This window comes from Hyaena hyaena, unplaced genomic scaffold (assembly GCF_003009895.1).
Source record: "Hyaena hyaena isolate Hyena2069 unplaced genomic scaffold, ASM300989v1 scaffold_225, whole genome shotgun sequence".
Taxonomy (NCBI): domain Eukaryota; kingdom Metazoa; phylum Chordata; class Mammalia; order Carnivora; family Hyaenidae; genus Hyaena; species Hyaena hyaena.
Genome location: NW_024080857.1, coordinates 1,451,545 through 1,476,363, shown reverse-complemented (window position 1 = coordinate 1,476,363; position 24,819 = coordinate 1,451,545). Strand labels below are relative to the sequence as shown.

Here is a 24,819-nt window from a genome sequence, read left to right as displayed (position 1 = left end):
ATAAGATGGAATCTCTCAGAAGCTCTCAGAATTATCTTTTTTATAACTTAGTACACACTTAGGACACGTATACAAAATAAAAGGCAGAAAGGGATAGAGACTTTAAAAATGGCATAAATTCTTCTGAAAATTCAGAGAGGGCAACAGTTGCTTCATGACTGAATGAATCAGGGACTGCTTCCTAGAGGAGGTGGTATATAAGCTTCGTTAAGAGCTGATATTCAGGTGAGAGAAACCCAATTCAGGTTTTCTTTGTATCATTGTACAGTGAGTTTGAGTTGTATAAACAAGATATCGAAATGAGGATCTTGTGTAAACAAGGTATAGAAATGTTATCATGAAGTAGCTAGATAAAGATGATTTCCTTTAGGTACTTCTTCCCCAGACACAAACTTTGGTGAGCACCTTAGAATGTCCTTGAATGTAGGCAGAATCCCGGCTGAGTATTAAGGAAGAGTGATTGCTTACACATAGATTATAGTTTTATCTCCTATTTTAAAGTCTCTATTTATACATTCACTGGTGAAATGAGACCTATGAAATGTTGGTATATACTTTTGATGGTCTTAGTCTTTGAACACTGGTAAATTAACTGTAACAGTGGGTTTCCTTTTTTTTTTTTTTTTTTTCTCCTACAAAGTACTCTGCTTATGTAAGTGCTAAGTGCTTAGCTTCTTAACTTTTGACTTTGGAACTATTAAAGCTCTTTCCTATTTCTTAAATAAAATATATTCTGAATGATTTTTTGGCACTGAAAGGGGCAAATACTGTTTTTGCCACTAACATGGACATTTTGTGTTCCAGAAGTCTAGCTATTTATAATGCTCCTATATCCATTCACAAATGAGAAATTAAAAGGAAAGGTTCATCCTCATCTAAATTAGAATAACAGCCAAAAGTATACTAATTAAGCATTTGTGGACTGTAGAAAGCAGAAAGACATTGCCCAAATCTGGAACTAAGAACCAAAGGATTTCTTGAAGTCACAGCTCCTATATTAACACTTTGAGCCCAATGCAAACAGTTGGTAACCTTCAAAATATACTTTATCTTAAAAGTTAAAGAAAACTTATAGGACAAAATGTTTGTGGTATTTCTTTTTGAAAACTGAAAATTCTGGTGAGTTATGAAGTTGTTGCTTGTCAAAAGGTCAGTAGAAAATGGAAAAATGGCTCACACATTTTGTTTAAGAGCGGACTTTGTTTTGCTGGCACTGCAAACCACATAGAATTATGCATTTGAGACCTCTTTCTTTCCCCTTATTTATAACCAGAGACATCAAGGGGCTAAAATTTCTTCCAACTGCTACATGACTGAAAGCACTATTAAATCAAGTGGGGGATTCTTGAAATACTGATTAAACACTCTCCTTACCTCCCAAACCTTTGTACCTTTTTCTCCTGTCTTCACTTCCTTGAGAAAGCTGTTCCATTTTTCTTTAATATTTTACTTTGGGGATGAAAGCCAAATTTAAAGCTCCTTCTGGAACTCAGACATATTTCCATAGTCATCAAAATTAATGATTCTTTTATTAGCTCATTGGAGAAACCATCTTTATATTCTCTGTGGGTTTTCGCCTTATTTCACAATATTTTATTGAAAGAACAAGCAAATGAATGAATGATGTAGCCTTTCAAAAGGTTGAATTCTTTTATCTTCCTTATGCTCTAATACTAGTTTATATTTTCACATAACTTAGTTCTCATATGGAAGCATTTCTGTCATTTATCTTGCTACACATTGAGGCCATGTGAGAATGCTTTCATTTGATCTAACCAGTGCCTTTAAACTTGAGATCGGTATTGTTTCCAAAAGCAGAATCATTGAGGAGTTAGTTTTAAAAACAGCCAAACAGCTTATGATTTTTATAAAGCAGGCTTTAATCTTTCAGAGTATTATTGTAATTTATTTTTCAAAGGAACAGTCAGAGAGAAAAAGATACTAACATTGGACTAAAATTGGGATAAAACTATTTTTCAAGAGATTTTGTAAAACTCCCAAAGGCAATTTTGGTATTCAGACCTCATAAAAACAGGAAGTAAACAACATTAAAATTTTTTTTTTTATTTTAAATCAAGTATAATTAGCATACAGTGTTAAATTAGTTTCAAGATCAGTGACTCAACAGTTCTATATATTACTCAGTTCTCATCGCAATAAATGTACTCTTAATCCCCATTTCACTTAATCCACTACCCACCTTCTCTTTGATAGTTACCAGTTTTTTCTCTATTTAAGAGTTTGTTGTTTGTCTCTTTTTCTTTGTTTCTTAAATTCCACATATGAGTAAAATCATACGGTATTTGTCTTTCTGATTTATTTCATTTAACATTAAATCTCTAGATCTATCTATGCTGTTGCAAATGGCAAGCTTTTATTCTTTTTTTATGGCTGAGTAATATTCCATTGTGTATATATACCACCTCTTCTGTATCCGTTCATCTATCAATGGACACTTGGGCTGCTTCCATATTTGGACTATTGTAAATAAATGCCGCAATGACATAGGGGTGCATGCATCTTTTGAAATTAGTATTTTCATATTCTTTGGGTAAATACCCGGTAGGGGAATTACTGAATCATATGGTAATTCTAATTTTAATTTTTTAAATGTTTGTTTATTTTTGAGAGAGAGAGAACGTGTGTGAGTGGGGGAGGGACAGAGAGAAGGATACAGAGGATCTGAAGCATGCTCAGTGCTAAGAGCGGAGAGCCCAGTGTGGGTCTCGAACTCACAAACCATGAGATTGTGATCTGAGCTGAAGTCAGGCACTTAACCACCCAGGCGCCCCTCTAATTTTAACTTTTTTTGAGGAGCCTCCAAACTGCTCCACAGTGTTTGCACCAGTTTGCATTCCTCCCAACAGTGCAAGAGGGTGTTTGTTTTTTGTTTTTTTTTTCCCCTCCCCACATCCTCACCAATACTTTTTTCTTGTGTTTTTAATTTTGGCCATTCTAACATGTGTGAGGTGATTGCTCATTGTGGTTTTAATTTGTATTTCCCTGATGATTAGTGATGTTGAGCAGCCTTTCATGTGTCTGTTAGCCATCTGGATACTGTTTTTGGAGAAATGTCTATTCATGTCTTCTGTCCATTTTTTAATGAGATTAGTTTCTTTGGTTTTGAGTCGTATAAGTTCTTTATATATTTTGGATACTAACCCCTTATCAGATATATCATTTACAAATAAATTCTCCCATTCAGTAGGTTGTCCTTTTGTTTCCTTTGCTGTGCAGGGTTTTTTGTTTGTTTGTTTTGTTTTTCTCTATGTAAGCTCTGTGCCCAACATGGGGCTTGAACTCATGACCCCAAGATCAGGAGTTGCACACTCTATTGACTGAGCGAGCCAGGTACCCCTAAAACCTTTAATTTTGATGTAGTCTGATTAGTTTATTTTGATTTTGTTTCTGTTGCCTCAGGAAACATATCTAGAAAAATTTTACTGCAACCAATGTCAGAGAAATTACTGCCTGTGTTCTCTTCTAGGATTTTTATGGTTTCAAATGTCACATTTATGTCTTTAATCCATTTTGAGTTTACTTTTGTTTATGGTGTAAGTAGGTGGTCCAGTTTCATTCTTTTGCATGTAGCTGTCCAGTTTTCCCAGCACCACTTGTTGAAGACACTGTCTTTTTCCCATTGTATATTCTTCCCTCTTTGTTAAAGATTAATTGACTATATAATCATGGTTTTTTTTTGGGCTCTCTGTTCCATTGATCTGTGTGTCTTATTTTTGTGCCCATACCATATTGTTTTGATTACTGTGGTTTTGTAGTGTATCTTGAAATCTGAGATTGTGATACCTCCAGTTTTCTTCTTCTTCAAGACTGTTTTGGCTATTTCAGAGTCTTTTGTGTTTCCATACAAATTCCAGGATTATTTGTTATAGTTCTGTGAAAAATGTTGTTGGTATTTTCATAGAGATTGTGTTAAATCTGTAGATGGCTTTGGGTGGTACAGACAGTTTAACAATATTTGTTCTCCCAATCCATGAGCATGGGATGTCTTTTTCGGGTTTTTTTGTTTGTTTGTTTTTTGGGCTTTTTTTGTCATCTTCAATTTCTTTCATCAGTATTTTATAGTTTTCAGAGTACAGGTTCTTTCACTTCCTTGGTTAAGTTTATATCTAGGTATTTTACTCTTTTTAGTACAATTAATAATGAGAGTGTTTTCTTGATTTCTCCTTCCGCTACTTCATTATTAGTGTATAGTAATGCAACAGATTTCTGTATGTTGAGCTGGTATCCCAGCAGACAAAATTTTTTATACCAAATACTTCATTTCTGTGCTTCTCAACCTTTTTGAAGTCATGACAGGACCCACCTCTCTGCTCAGGACTCAAGCCCAGCTGCCAAGGGACTGTGCTTGACTGGAGTCCCAAGGAGATCAATTATAATTATGTGTCAGGTAAATTAGTTGCCTTCAAGGTCTGCATTTGTTAGGTGGTTATGAGAATTCATCGAGTGTTTTAATAGTCGAGTCCTGCTTTTGCTTTCTTAGTCAGTTGACCAGGAGATAGTAGAATAATATAGGAAGAGAGAAGAGACACGGTTGAAGAAATGTGTCCAGGTAAATTCTGCAAAATAAGATCAGTACCAAACTGAATCTTGGCACTCTGGAGTCATAGTGTAGTGTCCAGAAACTTTAAGCATGAGCCTCAAAAAATGGGCTTCTAACTGTTTAAAACAACAGAGATTTATTGATGTGATTAGACTCTGGGTGATATTTATTTTTTTATGCAAGTCAGGTATCAGTTTTGGGGCTAATGGTGCTGAGTACTACTTCACACTGGGGAGATTTAGACATGTATTTCCAACTAAATTATAATTCAATAAGAATCATGGATTCTAAACTTGAATCTTTTTATACGTCATCTTCTCTCTATTCTTTCTTCAAGTTCTGTTCTTCAGTTTCAAGTTCAAACCCTTCTCTGAATTATAGCAGCAACTTTCTGACTGGTCTTCCTGTCTTCAGTAACAAACTCTCCTGTTGTTCATAGAGTAGTGAGCTTTTTTTAAAAAAATAAAATAACAACAACTTATCTCTCTCTCTGTCTCTTTCTCTCTGAAATGCTTTCATGAATTATTATTGATTCTAGTTTAAAATCTAAAATCCCATTAACACGACAAGCGGTAGGAACTGGTTTTGTTTTTTTTTCCTGGCTTCATCTCTTTGTACTCTGCTCATCCTCAAAGAAAGAACCTAACTACACAACACCTTATTTCCCAATGTGTTTTTGTTTCCCTAGATTGCATCCACTGCTTGAACAGCCAGTCAGCCATTCCACTTTGGAAGCTCCCCTACTCTAAGGTGGATACCTATACTCTTTGTTCCGGGTGCCTTTGCTCATATCTGTTTTATTAGACTGTAGTGAACTGCTGACATGATCACCTTTCCCAATAGACTAGAAAGGTTTCTTGAAAGCAAGCGCCTGCCTTCTTGATTTTTATTTCTCAGAAGCTGGCACACCTCCTGGAATGTGCAGGCACTAATAAATGTCAGGAGACTATATAAATAGTTGGATGGATAGGTGGATGGATGAATGATGTTTATTCTCTGCTCAAAATATTCAGTGACTTAATTATCTACAGATTGATTGTTTTTTCATTTTTTAATCCTCAGTTCCTACAGTTTAATTCCCTGGAAGCCTCCCTTGTGACTTTTTTCTTTGTTCCCATCCCAGAATTCTTCAGGTCTAGGTCAGAAGTCCCCTTTTGTGGGGTGTTCTCACTATTATACACCCCTCCATATGTTCAACTTCAATAATTCCACGCATTGTGTCCCTGTTGTGTTGTTGACGTGTTTGTGTTATTGAATATATGTTTACTTTGTGGGTCTACCCTGCTGGACCATAAAGTTTCTTGTTGACTTTTTATTCAAAAATATTCATCCAGATATATTAGTCAAGTTAAATGTCAGACTCTGTGTCTAGTTCTTTCATATATGTTAACTTCCTTTTTAATATAATCTTTAAATATTATCCTTTAAGTGTATTGAGTGCATCCTTTAGGTACTGTAAGAATAACAGACAGTAATTGCTGGATGAATTAATGATGTAGTTTTCTAGCATTTGTCTTTTTTACTTCTGTCCTATTTTTCAGTCAAGTGGGATGTTTTGCCTCTTACCTGACACATCAGCAATTACAGGTTTCTATGTCTGTGCTCATATTGCTCCTCCCTCTTGAAGGTGTTTATGATCTCTGCCATAAATGTTCTCATTCATCCCTCAATACAGTATCCCTCAATACAGTACATCTCACTTATGATTCTGTCCCCTATTGTTATTACTAGATCTCTTCTTAAACTCCTCTAAGGTCTTGCTTCTCCTTTGTGCTTATTATTTATTATTTTTGTAGTTTTAAAATTATTTGTCTCGTTATTTTACTTCCCAGTAGAGTATAAGCTCCATGAAATCAGGCTTATTTACTCATCTGTGTATTTCCTGAAATCACTTAGCACAGTGTCTCCTCTTTAGACTTGTAGGAACTGTCATTTATTTAATTCAAATGAGTTGAGGAGTAAAGAAATGTGTGTGAGCATCTGCATATGTGAGATAAAGACAGAGACACAGAGCTTGCTTGCTTAATTGATTGGGAGGGAGCATGCTTATGAGTGGGTGTGTAGGTGGGGGTACTCAGGTTCTGATTGTTACATTTACTAACTTTGTGACTTTGGGCAAGCTACTTGCTTTCTTCATGCATCAGTTTCTTCATCTATAAAATGTTGACAATAATGACCATGATACGTCCTATGCAAAGTTGTTGTGAAAGTTAAAAGAGCTAAACTCTACCTATAAGGCATGTAAAATAGTGTCTGTCACATAGTAAGTAGAGTGATTAACCAATTTAAACCTTTAATCTTCCTAAAAACTCTGTTATATTAATTATTAGTTATGCAAATAATGTAGTTAGTATTCAACTTTGTATGATAGGTGTTCCACAGTCCCTAAAAAGCAAAAGCCAAAAATAAATAATACATTTTCTAAAATTTGGTATAGGACATAATATAAGACACTATCTTGCTTACCATGGGGGTGGGGGTGGGGGGAAATGATCTATTTAAAGTTCAGTTCATTGCCCCTACCTTTGATTTCCTGGGGAAGTGGTATGGACCTTCTTTGGTTTCCTGTATTTTCCTTTCACTTTTAATAAGAAACAAAGGACAGTAGTTTCTTTACCTTTCCAGTGAATGAGACACATGTTTTTCTAGCATGATAACGAGATCAGCCATTTCCTCTAGTCAAAGAAAAGGCAGCTTAGTCATATTTAACTAAAAGAGGAGGTACACAAGAGAAGCTAAGGACTTTCACCAGGTAACTAACTGTACAGAGAGAAAAAATACTGACCTAGAACTCAAAGAATGCTATTTAATATTTCTATTATTTAGGCAGCTTCTATTATTACCTGTTTTTTTTTAAGCTAAGGCTCTTTATATTAATTAGGAAAATGAAATTACAGGCCTATTTTGCTTGACTCCTTATAACAAGATCTTAGATACAGAAAAGCAAATTAAGATGCCAAATTATAATTTTCTACCTTTAGACAGTATGTATTCAATTGGGGGGAAATAGTATATCCAGAATTGATAAATATTTAAAACCAGTTCTGTTCCATTAGAAAGGTACCTAAGGAATGTCACAAGTAGTGAATTATTTACTAGATCGGCCACAGGATGTCTCAGGCTCCACAGAGGAGATGGTATTTTGGGTGGGCTGTGCATACGTTAGTAAGGAGTCTAGCAGTCTGTTGGGTAGAAAATGCTGTGATTGGGACTGCGTTGTTACAGTGTCTGCTGGAGTTCATAAGAAAGAGACAGATAATTTCAACGTTACGTAAATGCCTTCATTTTTTTTTTTTTCCTTTTTCCTACTCTCCCCTCTGTATCCTTCAGTAAGTGACCTTTACCTTTACCTAGCAAAATCACCGTTATTTAGGTTCTGGCGTTCATCCTTGAAATCTGATTTCATACAACCAAGAGTGTTTACAGAATAGACACAATTCAGCGGAGCTCATAAACTGATCTATAACCCAGGTTTTGATTTTTTTAATTTACAGTGATTAATGCCACTGTCACACAGTTGAGGATATGTGTCCCCACTGATAAATGATGTTGTAGAGTCTTATCTAGAAAATTCCTTGAACATGGAATCCAAATAAGGGATAGTGGTTTATGATCCACCATAGGAATTACCCTGTCTCAAGAACCAAAGTACTTGTAACTAGTATTCTCTCTCTTGCACTATGCTTTGAAAGCTCTGTCCATTTCTCCCCCTTTGTATTTCTTTTTCTTTATACAAAGTTGCATTTTCAAATTCTGTTCTTTGGAGCCCTGAGAACAATGGGAACCCACTGATGGGTTTTAAATAGGAAAGTGGTCACACTTGGATTTTAGGTGACTGACTCTTACTGAAGTAGAGATAATGAATTTGAGCAGTGGCTGCCAAACCCATTTGTTCATTTTCCTTATTACTAATTTATTATTAAATACTTTTAAGCATATTATTTATGATCTGCATACATACATATATTTTTATACAAATAATGTATATTCTCATATGTAACAAAAAAAGACATATAATATGAATTTTAAGAGCTACATAAAAATGCAAGTAGAATTTCAATATATTTTTCTCATCTTAAAAAGAATCATGTTGAGGTCTGACTGCCTTCCCCCATTAGAAACTGAAAAATTAGAAGAGAAATAGGGGGCAGATAGGAGACTATTATAGAAAACTATGTAGAGATTATAATATACATAAAATCAATATATAAAATACACATATATAAAATAATACATACGCAGTACACAAAATAAATTATACATATATATAAGTAAAAAGTACCAGAATTTGATAATGATATAAAGATAAATTATCATACTTGATTATTAAGATACATGAGGCAAAAGAAATGAGTCAAATGTCATTATCTCAATTTGTGATTTGAACAACTGGTTAAGTAGGAGGAAAAGTAGGAAGAAGAGGAGATTTGGCAACCAGATAAGTTCAGTTTTGGGCACCTAACTAAATCCATGTGATACATATTAGTAGGTTGGATATAGAACCTTGAAGCTATGGAAAGAATATAGAATAGGGATAGAGATTTTAGAATTGACAGTGTATTTTATGAGAGTATTCAGAGTGACAGCCTGTGGTATATTTCTTGGCCTTATAAAAATGTTTAGTTAAAAAATTAGTTGGTAACTTTTAAAGATTTATTTTCCACAAAAATATTGTATTGAATTTCACTGAATATTTGGGAGTGGTGGCACCCCTAGATCTGAATTCTGACAAGGCAGCATTTGGCTGGAGCTGGGTGCCAGCTCCCCCAATTTAGATGAGCTCTCCTTCAGTTAATTGCAATCTTTCTGGATCTCTTTACTCATTTCTGTTATCTGCCTGATCCCTAGATATTTGAGTTTGTAATCTCTGAAAGCTATGTGAAGCCATTGAACTAATTGATATGTGCGAGGAGAATGAAGAGGACAGATCCTTAAAGAATTCTGATGAACAAAGTATGCATAGAGGACATTTAAGGAAATGGAAGAATCGTCAGAAAAGTGGGGGAAAAATGTGAAGAGTATGTGGTATTATAGATGCAAAAGGAAGATAAGATTTAAAGAAAAAGGAGACAAACCAGATAATAGTACTGAAAGATCAAACAAGATAGACTTAAAAGTTTCCATTAGATGTAGTAACAAGGCATTTATAACCTGATTTATTTTCTATTAAAAATAAAATTCTGTAAGTACAACCAAAACTTTAATAGGTTCCATGTGTTTATGCAGTTTCTTGAATGAGGGTTTTAGAAGTTTGAAAGTTTTATATTTCTTTTGCCTCAGTTTGACTTAGATATCTGGCAGACTTCACCCATCAATTGTTAATTTAGTTGACCTACATAGAGAGACTTATGAGGAATTTTGTTTCATTACTGACTTTGTTGTTTGTAAGACAGGCTGGGCTTTTAATGCTAAAGGGAAGATCATTTTAAGCCTTACTTAAGCCCTTCTGTGGCAGGACTTCTAATTTTAGGATCTACAGCTTCCTGATTTTGTTTAATCTGACCTCAGCAGATCAAAGGTATCTTGCTATGATCCATGAGCTATTGAGTCTTACGTGTTTTACAAGTATCACTGACCTTTCAAAGAAAATATACTGAAGAACAGTCCGTTGTGCACAAGAAAGAAAAGAACAAATCCTCATTGTTTTAACACCAGAATCTTTGTTTTTCTTTGGTCAATGGCTAGTAAGTGGAAAGTAAATATGGAGTTTTGACATATTCTTAAGGATTGTATTTGTAGTTCCTCTTCCCATCCCTTCTCACCAATAAACCTTATTTCAAGCCAGAAAATATATGGAATCAGGTACAAAGTGATTTTGTGGCTCTAGGAAATTTATCATGTTCCAAAGTCAGGTTGTGAGACCAGAAGTCAGAAAACATCAAACCTATCGTGAGTGACGTTACTGAGAAAATCAGGAAGAATGTCGAAGAAGCTTTTTTCCTTCTTTCTGCAATCTTATAAAAAGTATTTGATTCAAAATTTAAGTTTCAGAGTGTGAAAATGAGAATTCTTGTCCATTTTAGAGAGAAGTAATAACTGTCCATACTGTAGACAAAATGTTATAAATGTTTTTGACAAAAAATAATCACAAATACCCAGCATTTCTTTCTGTGTGAGAGTCAGGAATTTCTCAGGAATGGTTAGATCTAATGATGAATACCCTTGATAACCATGATTACCATCCTGTCCATGATGAGTTGTGAGGCAACTATTTGACCAGAGTTTTAGTTTGTTCTTGGTGTGGGTGACTGGAAAACATGTGCTTTCCAAAAACAAGCAAAAACATTTGTTTTGAGAGACAATTGTGATGAGAGAGTAAGGACAGGATAGCCTGATAAGAATCTATTTTCAGGCTCTTTAACAAATTATAGAAGTTATTATAGAAAAAGATTGGATTTAGAGAATAACTGTGTATAAAAATATCAACAGATTGAGGAATCACAGTCCTCATATTTTACATCCATAATAAAAATCAAAACATATAAAAGGTCTTATGAATGTTGCATTATCTCCAGAAAAAAGTTAGCACTCAATTTTAAAGGTACTGACACTAAATATATCTTTGTTGGTCAAAGTGAGTTTTCTGACAAAATACAAATGAAATTAAAAACAGGCATGAATTAATATAGATAGAATAGATTTTCGTTTTGTTTAAAATCAAGATGACATTTTATCTCCTAGAGCTAGAAGATACAACTACTACCATCACTATCCCCACCACGACAGCAACAAAACCAACAACCAACAAATAAACATTGACTTCCTTGTTTATTATACAGCAGGTACTTCATCTGCTCCCACATTACCTACCCTTTTCATCTTAGATTTTTATTGTAAAAATATTTAAAACTCTATTATTAAGTTTAGTAATATAGAGAAGTACACAAATCATAAGTGTAAGATGAAGAATTTTCATGAAGTGAACACACCAAAGTAAATGCTACCCAAATAAACAGCGTATTACCTATAATTCAGAACACCCCTTACCTCCAACCCCTCATCATATTCCGTACAGTCACTGTTTGCTCATGGTACCCTGACTTCTAGCTTCATTGAATCCTACATAGTTGAAATCATACGATTATGTGCTTTAAAAAAAAAAAACCTGGCTTCTTTTAATCTTTATGTTTGTGAAATTTACCCCTGTTCTTGCATGTGGCAGACTGTTCATTCTTGCTCCGTTGTATGCTGTAACATAATTTACCTGTTGATTCTGTTGGTGATGGACATTAGGTTCTTCCTCTTTTGGATTATCATCAGTAGTACTATTATGGACTTTTTATATTTTTGCAAACCTATGTATGCTTTTCTGTTGGATGTATGTCTAGGAATAGAGTTGCTGGTTCCTAGTTCGTGCATAATTTTAGCTTCAGTAGCTTTTAGTATTCTAAAGTGGCTTACCAACTGAATCACCTAAAGGTTCCTGTTGCTCCATATTATCTTCCCCAACCCTTTGATATTGTTTGCTTTTTGTGTTTTTTTTTTTTTCTTCATAAGCCATACTGGTGGAATCTCACTGTGTTTTTTTTTTTTTAATTTTTTTTTAAATGTTTTATTTATTTCTAGGAGAGAGAGAGAGACAGCGTGAGCAGGGGAGGGTCAGAGAGAGAGGGAGTCACAGACTGAAATAGGCTCCAGGCTCTGAGCTGGCAGTCAGCACAGAGCCCGACGCGGGGCTCGAACCCACGAACCGCGAGATCATGACCTAAGCGAAAGTCGGACGCTTAACTGACTAAGCCACCCAGGCGCCCCCTCACTGTGTTTTCGATGTACATTTCTCTGATGCTGATTAGATCTTTGTTTGTTGAACATTTGATTCTTTGTGTATGTGAAAATCATTTACTCAATTTTTGAGTAGTCATTATTAATATGTAGATGTGATTCTTTTGTTGATTGTATGTATGTAAATAGTTGCTCCCAAAATGTGGCTTTTTCACTTTGTTAGTGATATCTTTTCATGAACACAGGTTTTAATTTATCTTTTCCTTTATCCTTTGAGCATTTTGAGCCCTGTTTAAATTTTTGCCTGCTCCAGAATGAAGATATTCTCTAGTTTCTTCTTAAAAAAAACAAACACTTTAATCCTAGACTTAAATATGAAAGATAAAACAATAATCTAAAATTAGATTTTATGTGGTATTAGGTAAGAGTCAAGATTCAGTTTCTTCTGTATGTGGATCCATTTGACCAAGAAGCATTTACTGAAAACATCATTCATTCCCCGCTGCTGTTTAAATCTAACTGATGTTGCATATCCACTATCTAAATATGGTTGCATTTTTTTTTCATTTTGTTGCATCTATATGTTTATCCTTGTGCTAATATCACATTGTCTTAATTATGTAAAGAGTAGAAATTTGTCAGTGTTGTTCCTATTGAAGACTGGCTTGATTATTCTTGGCTTTTGACCTTGCATATAAAGTTTAGAATTAGCCTATCATTTCCTACTACAGAAATGTCTCCTAGAATTTTTAACTAAGGTTATAGTAAATCTAAGCATCATTTTGGGGATAATTGATATCTTTACAGTATTGAATCTGCCAATATGTTAAAATTTTATATCCCTCTCCAATTGTGTGTATTTATGTTTATCTTATGGGTTTGTTCATCTGTTGTTAGATTCATTTCTATTTATTTGATATTTTCAGATGCTATTGTAAAACTCAAGTATTTTTAAATTTTATTTTCTAACAATATATTGCTTATTTATAGAAATACAATGGATTTTTGTATGTTAATTTTATGTTCATATTTATAGTTATATAGTTATATTGTATTCATATATTTACAGTTATGTTGATTTCTCTTATTTCTTCTCATACTTTAATCTGTAAATTCTTTTGTATACCTATATATACACATATAAAAACCATGTTTCAGGCAAATACTATTAAAATTCTTGTTCCTAATTGATTCTTCTATGATTATATAATCTATTTTAAAAGTTTTAGTGTATCTTTTATTTCTTAGTGTATTAATATGCTCTAATAGGTTACAGAGAAAAATAAAATAATCACTCATACTCCTACCATGATCCAGTTATTATTATCAGTTAAAATATGTACTGATTTTTCCAAACATTCTAGATAGTTTTCATTTCAGCATTGGATCATAGAGAACATATTAAATATGTCATGGACACTTTTCCATGACAATATTCTTTTGTACAACTGTTAATTCCTTGTTAAGATATTATAATCTTTGGATATAATATGTCCTATTATTACTATTGAACATATTTACTTTAGTTTTTTGCTATTATGAACAACACTGGATTGAAGAGACATATGGTTAGATATTTGTGCTACTGTGTATATATGTGTATAAATATATATATACATATAGATATATATACGTGTGTGTATACATACATATATATGTTTTTTAACATAATTTTGTTAGGTAAAATCCCAGAAGTAGATTTTTCAAAAAATATAAGCTTTTGAAACTTACTGACAAATTGCCTTCTAGAAATGCTGTATAAATTCTCATTCACACCAGAAGTATATGACTTTTCAAATACCCTACCCTTTGTTTGCAGTCACACCTTTATTATGTGGATTTTTTTCATATGAGTTAAACACAAAACATACATCCTTTTATGAATCTGTGATGTCATGAAAATGTTTTGCCTTTTTTTTGTTACAATCTCCTAACATTTTTTTGTCTTCCATTCCTTTTACTGTTTTATTTTAAACTGCAAGATTTTCAAGTTAGAATATCTAATATATTTTTCAGCTTTCATTGAGAATGAGAAAGCCTGGAAGATTGAGTGACTTGTCAGTTGCTGACCTATTGACACCTTTGCAGTTTTGTTTCCCTGTATCTGTTTTTTATTTATTTTTTAAAAATATTTATTCACTTTTGAGAGACAGAGAGACAGAGCATGAACAGGGAGCGGCATAGAGAGAGGGAGACACAGAATCTGAAGCAGGCTCCAGGCTCTGGGCTGTCAGCACAGAGCCCGACGTGGGGCTGGAACTCACAAACCGTGAGATCATGACCTGAGCTGAAGTTGAACGCTTAACCAACTGAGCCACCCAGGCGCCCCTCCCTGTATCTGTTTTTATCTGAAAGGCCACTCACTCTATTTTCAAGTCTAAAAAAATACAATTATTCTTCTTAATAAACTGACCAAGACTTATTATCTAACAACAAAATTATAATGTAGCCTTATGTTAAGTTCTTATCTGTCCTGATATTATATGAACAGACTATTACTCTTTTTGTGTTCAAGAGTTCTGTGTAGTGGAGAAAGTGAGTGGAGCACAAACTTCTAGACTTTTCCATGTAACACTCCCATGCCTTCCCTGAACACAGTTTAATTACACAAATTTTAGTACCATACCTTGTTCATCTTGGACTGAGGTGAATAAGATAACAGTTCCTGTTCCCAAGGAACTTCATTCATCCCATGGGATTTCCAAGGAACACGCATCTTTTTCTATAGCTTTTGCAAATGGCACAAGTTTGCAAGTTTATTTACAAGTGGTTCTGAACCTGCCACACTACCTGGAACATTTAAAGTCTTTCTTAGGCAAATTACTTAACCTCTTTAAGCCTCAGTTTTCCCATCTGTATCATGAAGATAAGTATATTATCTGTAGAGTTATCATGACAAACTCTGGTAATAGATATAAAGTGTGTCGTGACTGGCAAAGAGAGCATACCATCAGTAAATGGCAACCGTTATTCTTACACCTATTCTAAGTTGAAAAATCCTGAAATCATTATTATTATTATAAGTGCCTGACTAACCATTGGCCCCATATACCATTCTTTGTGGATTCACAGTCACTAGTCTTTTCAGTAGATTTTGAAGTTAATTCAACTTGTACTTAGAGTGATTTATAATTGAAAGTGGCGAAAGGACAGATGAAAATATTTCTGGACTGGGGAGAGCTTGAAACTTTTCTGTTCCATTTCTTTTTTATCTTCCCCTTTTCCTATATCCAGATTTCTGTTAGCACAGTGAGATTTGTACGTATTTGTAAAACAATTTGTCATTAATATCTTCTCTGACCTGCTTCATCTCTAGGGAAAGAGAGTAGAAACCACTACTCTGTGTTGTTGCTGCAGTTTTATTAAAGGTGTGAAAAAGCTATCCTCTCTTTTTTCCCTCCCCCCATACACATCAGCAAAGAAGGTGGCAGTAACTTGATGTTCCCCTTGGAAAGGTTAGATCCTTAGTCCAACAGTTTCAGAGCAATTTATTTTTTTAAGAAGTCATTGCATGCTGTTTCCGTTCTTCACTCATGAACCCCTCCTCCTCCCCCACATTTTGTATGGTGGGTGTTTGATTCAGCTGATCAAAGGAAAGGTATCTGTTTGCAAATTTTGTACATAACTTACATCACCAAATAATGCCCTTCTTCTTAATCCCTGTTGCTGCCCTATTTAAGTTTATTTGGACTTTAGGTTTATCACAAGTGAACTGTGAGCAAGTGTCATTTACACAAGTACCACAGAAATGTAGCTTGCGCTTTGTAAATTATTGTTCCAAAGTGGTATGTTAGACTACAGTTTTAGAAGTTCATACTTTTTAAAATAATTTTATCTAGGAAATCATTGGGTGTAGAAAGGAGTTATGGTCTGCATGTACCTTAAATATTGGGATGAATAGTTTTTTTTATGGTAGCACCTTTTTAAAGGTGTCTGGCCCATTGATTTACTTTTTGTACTTTATATACAAGACAAGTTTCTCTTAACATTTCCTTATTGGAAATGTTACAAAATTAAAACATAGGCCATTCTTAAGTCAGCAGTTCTTCAATATTTAAAAATTTTGAATATTAGAGTTTGTGTCCTTTATGTGTTGAGTATTTGAAACTTGAGAAAAGACAAATGTGCTTCTTAGGTACTACTTTAGCAGTAACTGTAAGGAAACTGGACACAATTGCATATTTACACTTTGCCATAAATCAATGGCCTTCTAACATTATCAGAAGTTTTCCTTGTTTTCTGAAAACAGCAGCATTTTGTTAACCTTAATCAGAGCCTGACGTGTGTTTCTTCTAAACGGCGTCTGATGTGGTGTGTCTCTTCGGTTCTCTGTGGTTTCCTGTTTTTTTTCATACATAGAGAAAAGCCTTTTGATGTAGTCAGCCTCATGTTTTTTTCTTTTAATGGTATATCAAACCTAAACTTTCTTATAAATACAGCATAGTGTTGTAAGCCTGTCTCTCCATTCATTTATTCAGCTTGCCACAGACCACTCCTCTGGAATTCCTCCAGAGAATTTACTTTAAATATGCCCCCCCACCTATGTTTTTTGACATTACACATTCTTATTTCTACCCTGTATGTGTGTCCTTTGAGGACAGATCGTATCTTATATTTTCATAGGTGTATTTATTGACAGTGCCTTGCCTTAGCAATTCATAGATCAATGACTCTCAAAAAATGTCCCCACACCAGCAGTGTCAGCATCACTCGGGAACTTGCTAGAACTCTAAGTTCTCCAGCTGCGCCTCCGTCATGCTGAATTAGAATATCTTGGGTTGCAGATCAACAATTTCTGTCTTAACAAGCCCTTCCATGATTCTGATGGATGCTCAAGTTTGACAACCACTGCAATAGATAATTATTGAATGAATATGAAGTTGTACATTTATGGTGATGCTTCACTGGAAGAATTGGTATAGGAAAGGACCAATATAGTCCATTCTGCCTAAGTCTTTTATTTCTTAAGAGATAATGGTAAAGAAAAACCTAATACCGAAGTATGTATAGTCTTATAAGAGGGCGTGGATAGCCCTTATGATGTCCTACTGTGAAAACTGCAGCTTAAAATGTTAAGGAAACATGAATGATTTCTTTCTTCCACCAATTCAAGAGTAGACATTTAACATTCCAAAAGGAGGAAAATTAGCTATGAGATGAATAATGAGTGTTACTTATTTTCATGGGGGGAAGGAAGTAGGTGAGTGTCAGAAACTGGTCAGGTGGAGGACTGGGAGATTTCCCTGGATATCAGTTTTTGTTCTTCAAATTTATGAAGCACATAAATGCATTGCTTGATAAAAATTTTTATACATGATATTTAAGAAAAGTAATTTATCAATAAATAAATTTCCATATGCTAACCAGTATGGTTGGTTAAAAACTATTAAAATTTTCCTTTGTATTAATACGAAAGGTTAAATAGCATGTACTGTTTATCTGCAGAATACAAGGAAGTAATGACTAAAATGTCTTCATGACTTTCCACATGAGCTTTCTCAAATGGTGGCTATAAATTACTCTTTTGTGCCATATATACATAATTTCTATTATATGAGCCCATAGTTTTATTGTTATTTTAAGGAAATAGAGGGGAAAAATTAACTTGATGCAGTCAAAAGATCTTATATACACAAGAGGTAAGACACACAGGACTTTGACCTAATCCCTTCTTATGGATGTATTTTTAGAAATATGTTGATATCCAAGGATTGTTTGAGAGAGAAATTGACTTAGATGTTTTGTCACATTCTTAGCAAATGGAAAACAATCCAGTTAGCAAAACCCATTACATGTGTTCTGAATTATGAACACCTATTTGTCTCTTTTGTCGACTATTTGTCCTTTAGCACAAATGCAGTTGATTATAATAATGTTATGATTGAATTCTGCTGTTTCAGTGGAAGGTATGTCTTAAATGACACTTGATTCAATTACTTTTTTTTTTTTTTCTGACACAGAACTATCGTACCATGGAAAGTATTCAGACAGTGCCTTCATGAGGTTCATCAAATTAGCTCCGGCCTGGAGGCGATGGCTCTGAAATCGACAATTGATTTAACTTGTAATGATTACATTTCAGTTTTTGAATTTGATATTTTTACGAGACTCTTTCAGGTAAGATTTCTATTTGCTGAATCCTTTCCTCCCTCCTGATTTCCGTCATATGCGTGCATGTGGTGTGCATATGTTCGTTCGTGTGCACATGTGTGAGTACATCTCTCTCACACATACAAGCATGTGAGAAACAGTCTCATTTTTTGGTAGTATATAATTTTGAAGTCGCTGACATAAGGTTTTGGTCATTGCTATAAGCTTAGGGTTTAAAGTTCGGAGCCTCAGGTGTTAGGAGGCTGGTGATTGCCTGTTAGCTTTGAGAAGATGCATGCAAAGGAGCTTTGTTTTAAATTTCCTATTTAGTCTCTCACTTTACTTTGTCTTTTTAGCCCAGTAACTGTCAGAATGAAAATTTTACGGGTGGGTGTATGCTGAGGTTTTATCCCAACTTTTCTGCTTTGTGTCCTGTGTTCATTAGGTGAGAAGGGAAATAATAAACTTCACAGTAAATAGTGAATTTATCATGTTCTGTATAGGTGATCCCTGTGGTGTATATTGTTTGCTCATTTAGCCATATGTTATAAATTATTTTCATGTCCGTAAATCTTTTTCATCAATATAATTCTTGATTTTCAGTTGCTCTGTAATATTTTCATCAAAATAGTATGTCATTACTTTAAAAAATTCCTGTTTTGGAAATTTAGGTTTCGTGGGGTTTATGTCCTGTTTTCTAATATGTATGACTATGACATTAACCTTCTTGTCCTGTTTATTTTTTCTTTTTTAATCTGTCCTTTGTAATTGTCTTCACATAGCTTTACAGAAACCGGTATCATTAAATGATGTAAGCTGTTTGCTATCATTTTATTCTTTTGTATATCTCCATGGAATTACACTAAACATGAAGACTTGAAATTTGTGTTTTGAATTTGACTATGCCACTAAATTGTATATCACTTATGGTGTTCAATTCAAGTAGTCACAAAATGAAAGAATCCCAAAACACACTTGGTTGTATCCTGATGGAATTTTTTATTATTTCTGTCTCAGGAAGATTTATTTGTTTGAAACATGCTTTCAACAAATGCTGGAGTATAATATTGGTTTTCATGTTTCCTATGTTATAAGAATTTTGCTTCTCTGATTTATGATTCTGTTTGGCACTAGTTTGCAAGGATCTGGTGACTGATTTATGTAAGAAAATAAAATTGTGTGGGATTAACTTTTAATTTATAAAAGAACCTGTTAACAGAAGGCAAATTAACTCTTGTCAACAATACTTATAGAATACATTGTTTTTATTACAACTTTCAGATCATAATTCTACCTAGGTGTATAGGATACGAAATTAGATACATGATTGCAGAAACTTTGCGTTTGCATATCTTCAGTTCACATTAGTTTCATGATTATTCCCTTGGTATATACAGGCACAACTTGGAGATGCTTCAGGTTCAGTTCCAAACCAGTGCAATAAAGTGAATATCACAATAAAGCAAGTCAAAATATTCTTTTGGTTTCCTAGCGCATATAAGTTATGTATACCCTACATGGTAGTCTATTGCACGTGTGATAGCATCATGTCTTTAAAAAGCAATGTATATACTTTAATTAGAAAATATTTGATTGCTAAAAAATGCTAACTATCATCTGAGCTTTCAGTGAGTCATAATCTGTTTGTTGGTGGAGGGTCTTGGCCTCGATGTTGATGGCCGCTGGCTGATCAAAATGGTGGTTGCTGAAGGCTGGGCTGGCTGTGGCAATTTCTTAAATAAGATAACAATGAAGTTTGCTGCACTCATTGACTCTCCCTTTCATGAACAATTTCTCTGTAGCATATGCTACTGTTTGAAAGCATTTTACTCACAGGACTTCTTTCAAAATTGGAGTCAGTCCTCACAAATTCTCCCGCTCTTTTATCAACTAATATTCTCACCATTGGTTTCATTTCAACAATCTTCACAGCCTCTTCACAGGGGTAGAGTCTATGTAAGAAACCATTTTCTTCCCGCATTCCTAAGGAGCAGCTCCTCTTCCATTAAAGTTGTATAATGACATTGTAGCAATTCAGCCCCCTCTTTAGGCTCCACTTCTGGTTCTAGTTCTCCTTCTGTTTCCATCACATCTGCAGGTACTTCCTCCATTGGAATTTTGAACCCCTCAAAGTCATCCTTGTTGATTGTAATTAACTTCTTCCAAACTCCCGTTCATGGTGATACTTTGACCTATTCCCATAAGTCACAAATGTTCTTAATGGCATTCTAGATGGTGAACCCGTTCCAGAAGGTTTTCAGTGAATGTTGCCCAGATCCATCAGTGGAATCTATGTTAGCTATAGCCTTACAAAATGTATTTTTTTTAAAAACAAAGACTTGAAAGTTGAAATTACTCCTTGATCCATAGGCTACAGGATGGATGTGTGTTAGCAGGAATGAAAACAACATTAATCTCATTGTACATCTCCGTCACAGTTATTGGGTGACCAAGTACCTTAACAATAGCTGTAATGTTTTGAAAGGGAACTTTTTTCCTTGAGAAGTTGGCTGAACAGTGGGCTGAAAATATTCAGTAAACCATATTGTAAACAGATGTGTTGTCCTCAGGCTTTGTTATTCCATTGCTAGAGCACAGGCAGAGTAGATTTAGCATAATTCTGAAGGACCCTAGAATTTTCAGAATAGTATATGAGCACTGACTTCAGCTTAAGTCACCAGCCGTGTTAGCCCCTAACAAGAGAGGACCCTGTCCTTTGAAGCTTTGAAACCAAACACTAACTTCTCTCTAGCTATGAAAGTCCTAGATGTCATCTTCTTCCAATAAAAGAACACTTCATCTCCATTGAAAACTCTCTTGTTTAGTGTAGCCACCTTCGTTAATTGTCTTAGATCTTCTGGGTAACTTGCTGCAGTTTTTATATCAATTGGCACTTGCTATTTCACCTTGCACTTTTGTATTACAGAGATGGCTTCTTTCCTTAAACCTGATGAACTGATCTCTCTGCTAGCTTCAAGCATTTCTTTTGCAGCTTTCCCACTTCTCTCAGCCTTCCTAGAATTGAAGAGAGTTAGAACTGAACCCTGCTCTAGATTAGGCTTTGGCTTAAGGGAGGGTTGTGGCTCGTTTGATCTTCTATGTAGACGACTAAAATATGCATCATATCAGCAGTCAGCCACTTTTGCTTTCTTATTATTAATGTATTTTCTAGAATTGCACTTTTAATTTCCTTCAAGAACTTTTCACTACTTGGCAAACCATTTGGTGCGGGAGGCCTACCTTTCAGTCTGTGTTGCCTTTCGACATGCCTTTCTCATTCAGCATGATTATTTCTAGCTTTTGATTTAAAGGGAGAGATGTGTGACTCTCTTTATTTCATTTTAACACTTTGAGGCCATTACAGGGTTATTAACTGCCCTAATTTCAATACTGTTGGATCTTGGGGAATAGGGAGGCCAGAGGACAGGGAGGGAGATGGAGGAATGGCTGGTTAGTTGAGAAGTCAGAACACACATTTATGGGTTACATTTGATATCTTTTATGGGTGTGGTTTATGATACCCTCAAAATCACAGTAGTAACATCAAAGATCACTGATCACAGATTCACTGTAACAAGTAGAATAATGATTTAAATATCTGAAATATTTTAAGAATTACCAAAATATGACAGACCTGAAGTGAACAAATGCTGTGTACCATGATAGACTTGCTCAATATAGGATTGCCACAAACCTTCAATTGGAAAGCAAACAAAAAAACCCCACAAAAACACAACACAGTATCTTCGAAGTACAGTAAAGCAAAGCACAATAAAATGAGGTATGCCTGTATAGGCTGTTAGCTTACATTTTAAAATGATTTTAAGGTACATTTTATAAAAAGATGGTGCTCCACGATACTGATCATTTTATAACAGAACCTCTTCTTTCTTTAAAGATTTCTGATAGTTTTACAAATTTTTTATTTAACATGATGCAACAAAGACATTTGAAGTAGTAGAAGCTTTGTTTCTTCCCTTGTCTTCCTGAAGGAAGAGAACAAAGATGATTTTCCTACATTAAACCTAACTGTTCATTCAAGAAAGAGTGTGTTCTTTGTAGGGAGCCTGGACGACTTTTTAGTGTGGATGTTAAATGCTCGAATGCCTCAGTTATATGTTAAAGTTATGAGGGCACCTTAATGTTAGTTAAACACTTACCCAAACTGCTATTTAATATGTGTACATATTTTCTCATAAGCTGTTTTGCTTTAAAAGAGTACAGGTAATCTTAATACTCTAAATTATGTGTATCTTATTTATGCTTACTGGGATGGGAGAGGAAAGGAGTCTTTATTTAAATAGAGTTACTGTGAAAAGTTTTAGATAACATAACCAAAAAATATCTATGGAGCAAAAATGTCTAGTCTCTTTTAAAACACATAATTACAGAAGTAGCTAAAGAACTCTTGTTACCTCCTGTATATTTCTGTGACTTTTCACTTCTTGTGGTTTCATTACTCATATGCTGTAACTAGTACATGTCCCTTAAAATATTATAAAATTCATTCTATGAATTTTCTACGAATAGAAAAGTAGACATATGAACTTTTACTGGTCTTTCATTGTATACAACTTTAAAACTTAACTAACAGCTTTTTAACTAATAATTACACATTCTATATGCAAAATATATGTTTTGTGAGTAATGTACCTGCATGAACATATATTCTTCTGCAGTGATAATGGCAGTGGCTAATTAGCAGTGAATTCTAATATCTGAATTGTTGGGAGTGTGATATTTAGCAGAATGGGATCTGAAAGTAGGTAAGGTACATGCTCCAGATTGGGATTTGACATAGAGAACTAGCATTAGGGTTTGAAGAAGTCGTCAGCCGGGACTAGGAGAATTGCCCAGGAAGCGGAAGAAGAAAGGGAGAAAAGAATGTAAATCTGGATACTAGTTATACTCTTCCCACTCTTCCCTTATCCTGATATTCTGACAACACGTAAATAAATGCCAGGAAGTTGTTGGAATGATCTTACAGTGGGACCTTCCTCATTTCTTCTTTCTTCTGCCTATAATCTTCTCTTCCTCCTCTCCAGGAAGTTCAGAGATGCTAGGATTGGCAGGTACTAAAGTCCTGGAATGGAAATAGAGGGATTTTGCCTCTCTCTTCCCTCTCCCCGGGGCAACTGCCCCTTCTTCTATTTCCCCACTACTAGAGAAGATTGGGTTGCTGAGAAATGGGACAGTAAATTTGAGGGGTGGTGGGATAAGGATTGTGTGATTTGGAGGAATATACTCATGACTATGGAATATATAGCATCAATGGAGTAGGGAGCAAAAGAAGAGGAAAGTCATCCATTATAGCAAGAAGTAAGAGAGTGACAGACCAATCCAGGTCCCTCTTCCAATATAAGTTGTAAGTCAGCCGACAGCTGTTCTTGAAAATAGTAGCATTTTGGAAGAATGGAGGGGGGTAGCTTCCTTAATTCAACTAATTTCTGTAATCATTTAAGAATCTGTACATTTTGTGTTGGTTGTGAAAACATTTCCTTTAATCTAAAAACAAACTGTAAAAATAATTCTTATTCTCCAAAGTATTTTATTTTGCCTTCTTTAAGCCATTAGTTGGCAGGATACTAAAAAAAAAACCAACAACAACAACACATAACTACCATGTGTTCTGACTGTGGGTTGCATTCACAAGAAAAACAGTACACAGACTCTTTCTATTACAAAAATATTTTTGTAGTTAGAAGCTGGCCCTGTGGATTTGTACTAAGAAATGGTTGCTTAATACTGTAGCTATTGGCTGAAAATGCCAATTTCATTTTTTTTCACCTGTATTCTGATCTGTGCATTGGCTCCTCGTAAAGTTTAGCGTCTTTGTAATGACTCTTCCATTAATTTTTGTAGACTTTAATGGAAGTGATCCAAATATTTTATATTCTCTCTATCCTTGTCCTTTGTAGATTGGAAGTAGAACAAAACAAAACTAAACCCAGTGCCTATACTAGCAGTTATTTCTGTTTTTTAAAAAATAGTGTGATATTCTTCCAAGTATTATTTATGCAATTTTTAGTCATGATTTTAGAAGAAAATTAGAAACATGTTTTGTTTTGTTTTGTTCCAAGTACACAGAAACTCTGATAGTAGTGTTCTCCAGAGCTCCTTTTTGGCCAGTTAGATATTTTAGTATGATAGGGAAGTACCCTGAAGATTTTTCTTGTTATGTCAGAATAGGTTAAAAAACTTTTCATTACTAGATCATTCTTTCCCTTGTTATCGTCATATCAAGAGATAATCCTTGAAGAATTCCACCTTGTAAATCTGAAACTTGCTTAACAATAATGAGGAACAAGTCTCAAAACAAACAAAAGCTAGGAGCCCTCTACCAATTTCAACAACTTTCACTTGGCAACATAAGATACCTTTTTTTTCTTTCATGTAGAAGATATGAGTTAATAATCTGGCACACAAGATAGTGTATGCCGCCAAGT

The 24,819-nt window shown here is 34.5% G+C and overlaps 1 protein-coding gene across 4 annotated transcripts in view; it reads left to right on the top strand.

Annotated features, from left to right (window-relative positions):
- The window catches only part of CBLB (Cbl proto-oncogene B), a 222,592-nt gene that overhangs the window by 94,187 nt on the left and 103,586 nt on the right, over positions 1 to 24,819 (top strand). For all 4 annotated transcript variants that reach the window (XM_039243216.1, XM_039243213.1, XM_039243214.1 and 1 more), the window contains exon 5: positions 18,244 to 18,400. In XM_039243216.1, the coding sequence (XP_039099147.1) occupies positions 18,244 to 18,400 (157 nt within the window). The remainder of the gene's footprint in view (positions 1 to 18,243; positions 18,401 to 24,819) is intronic.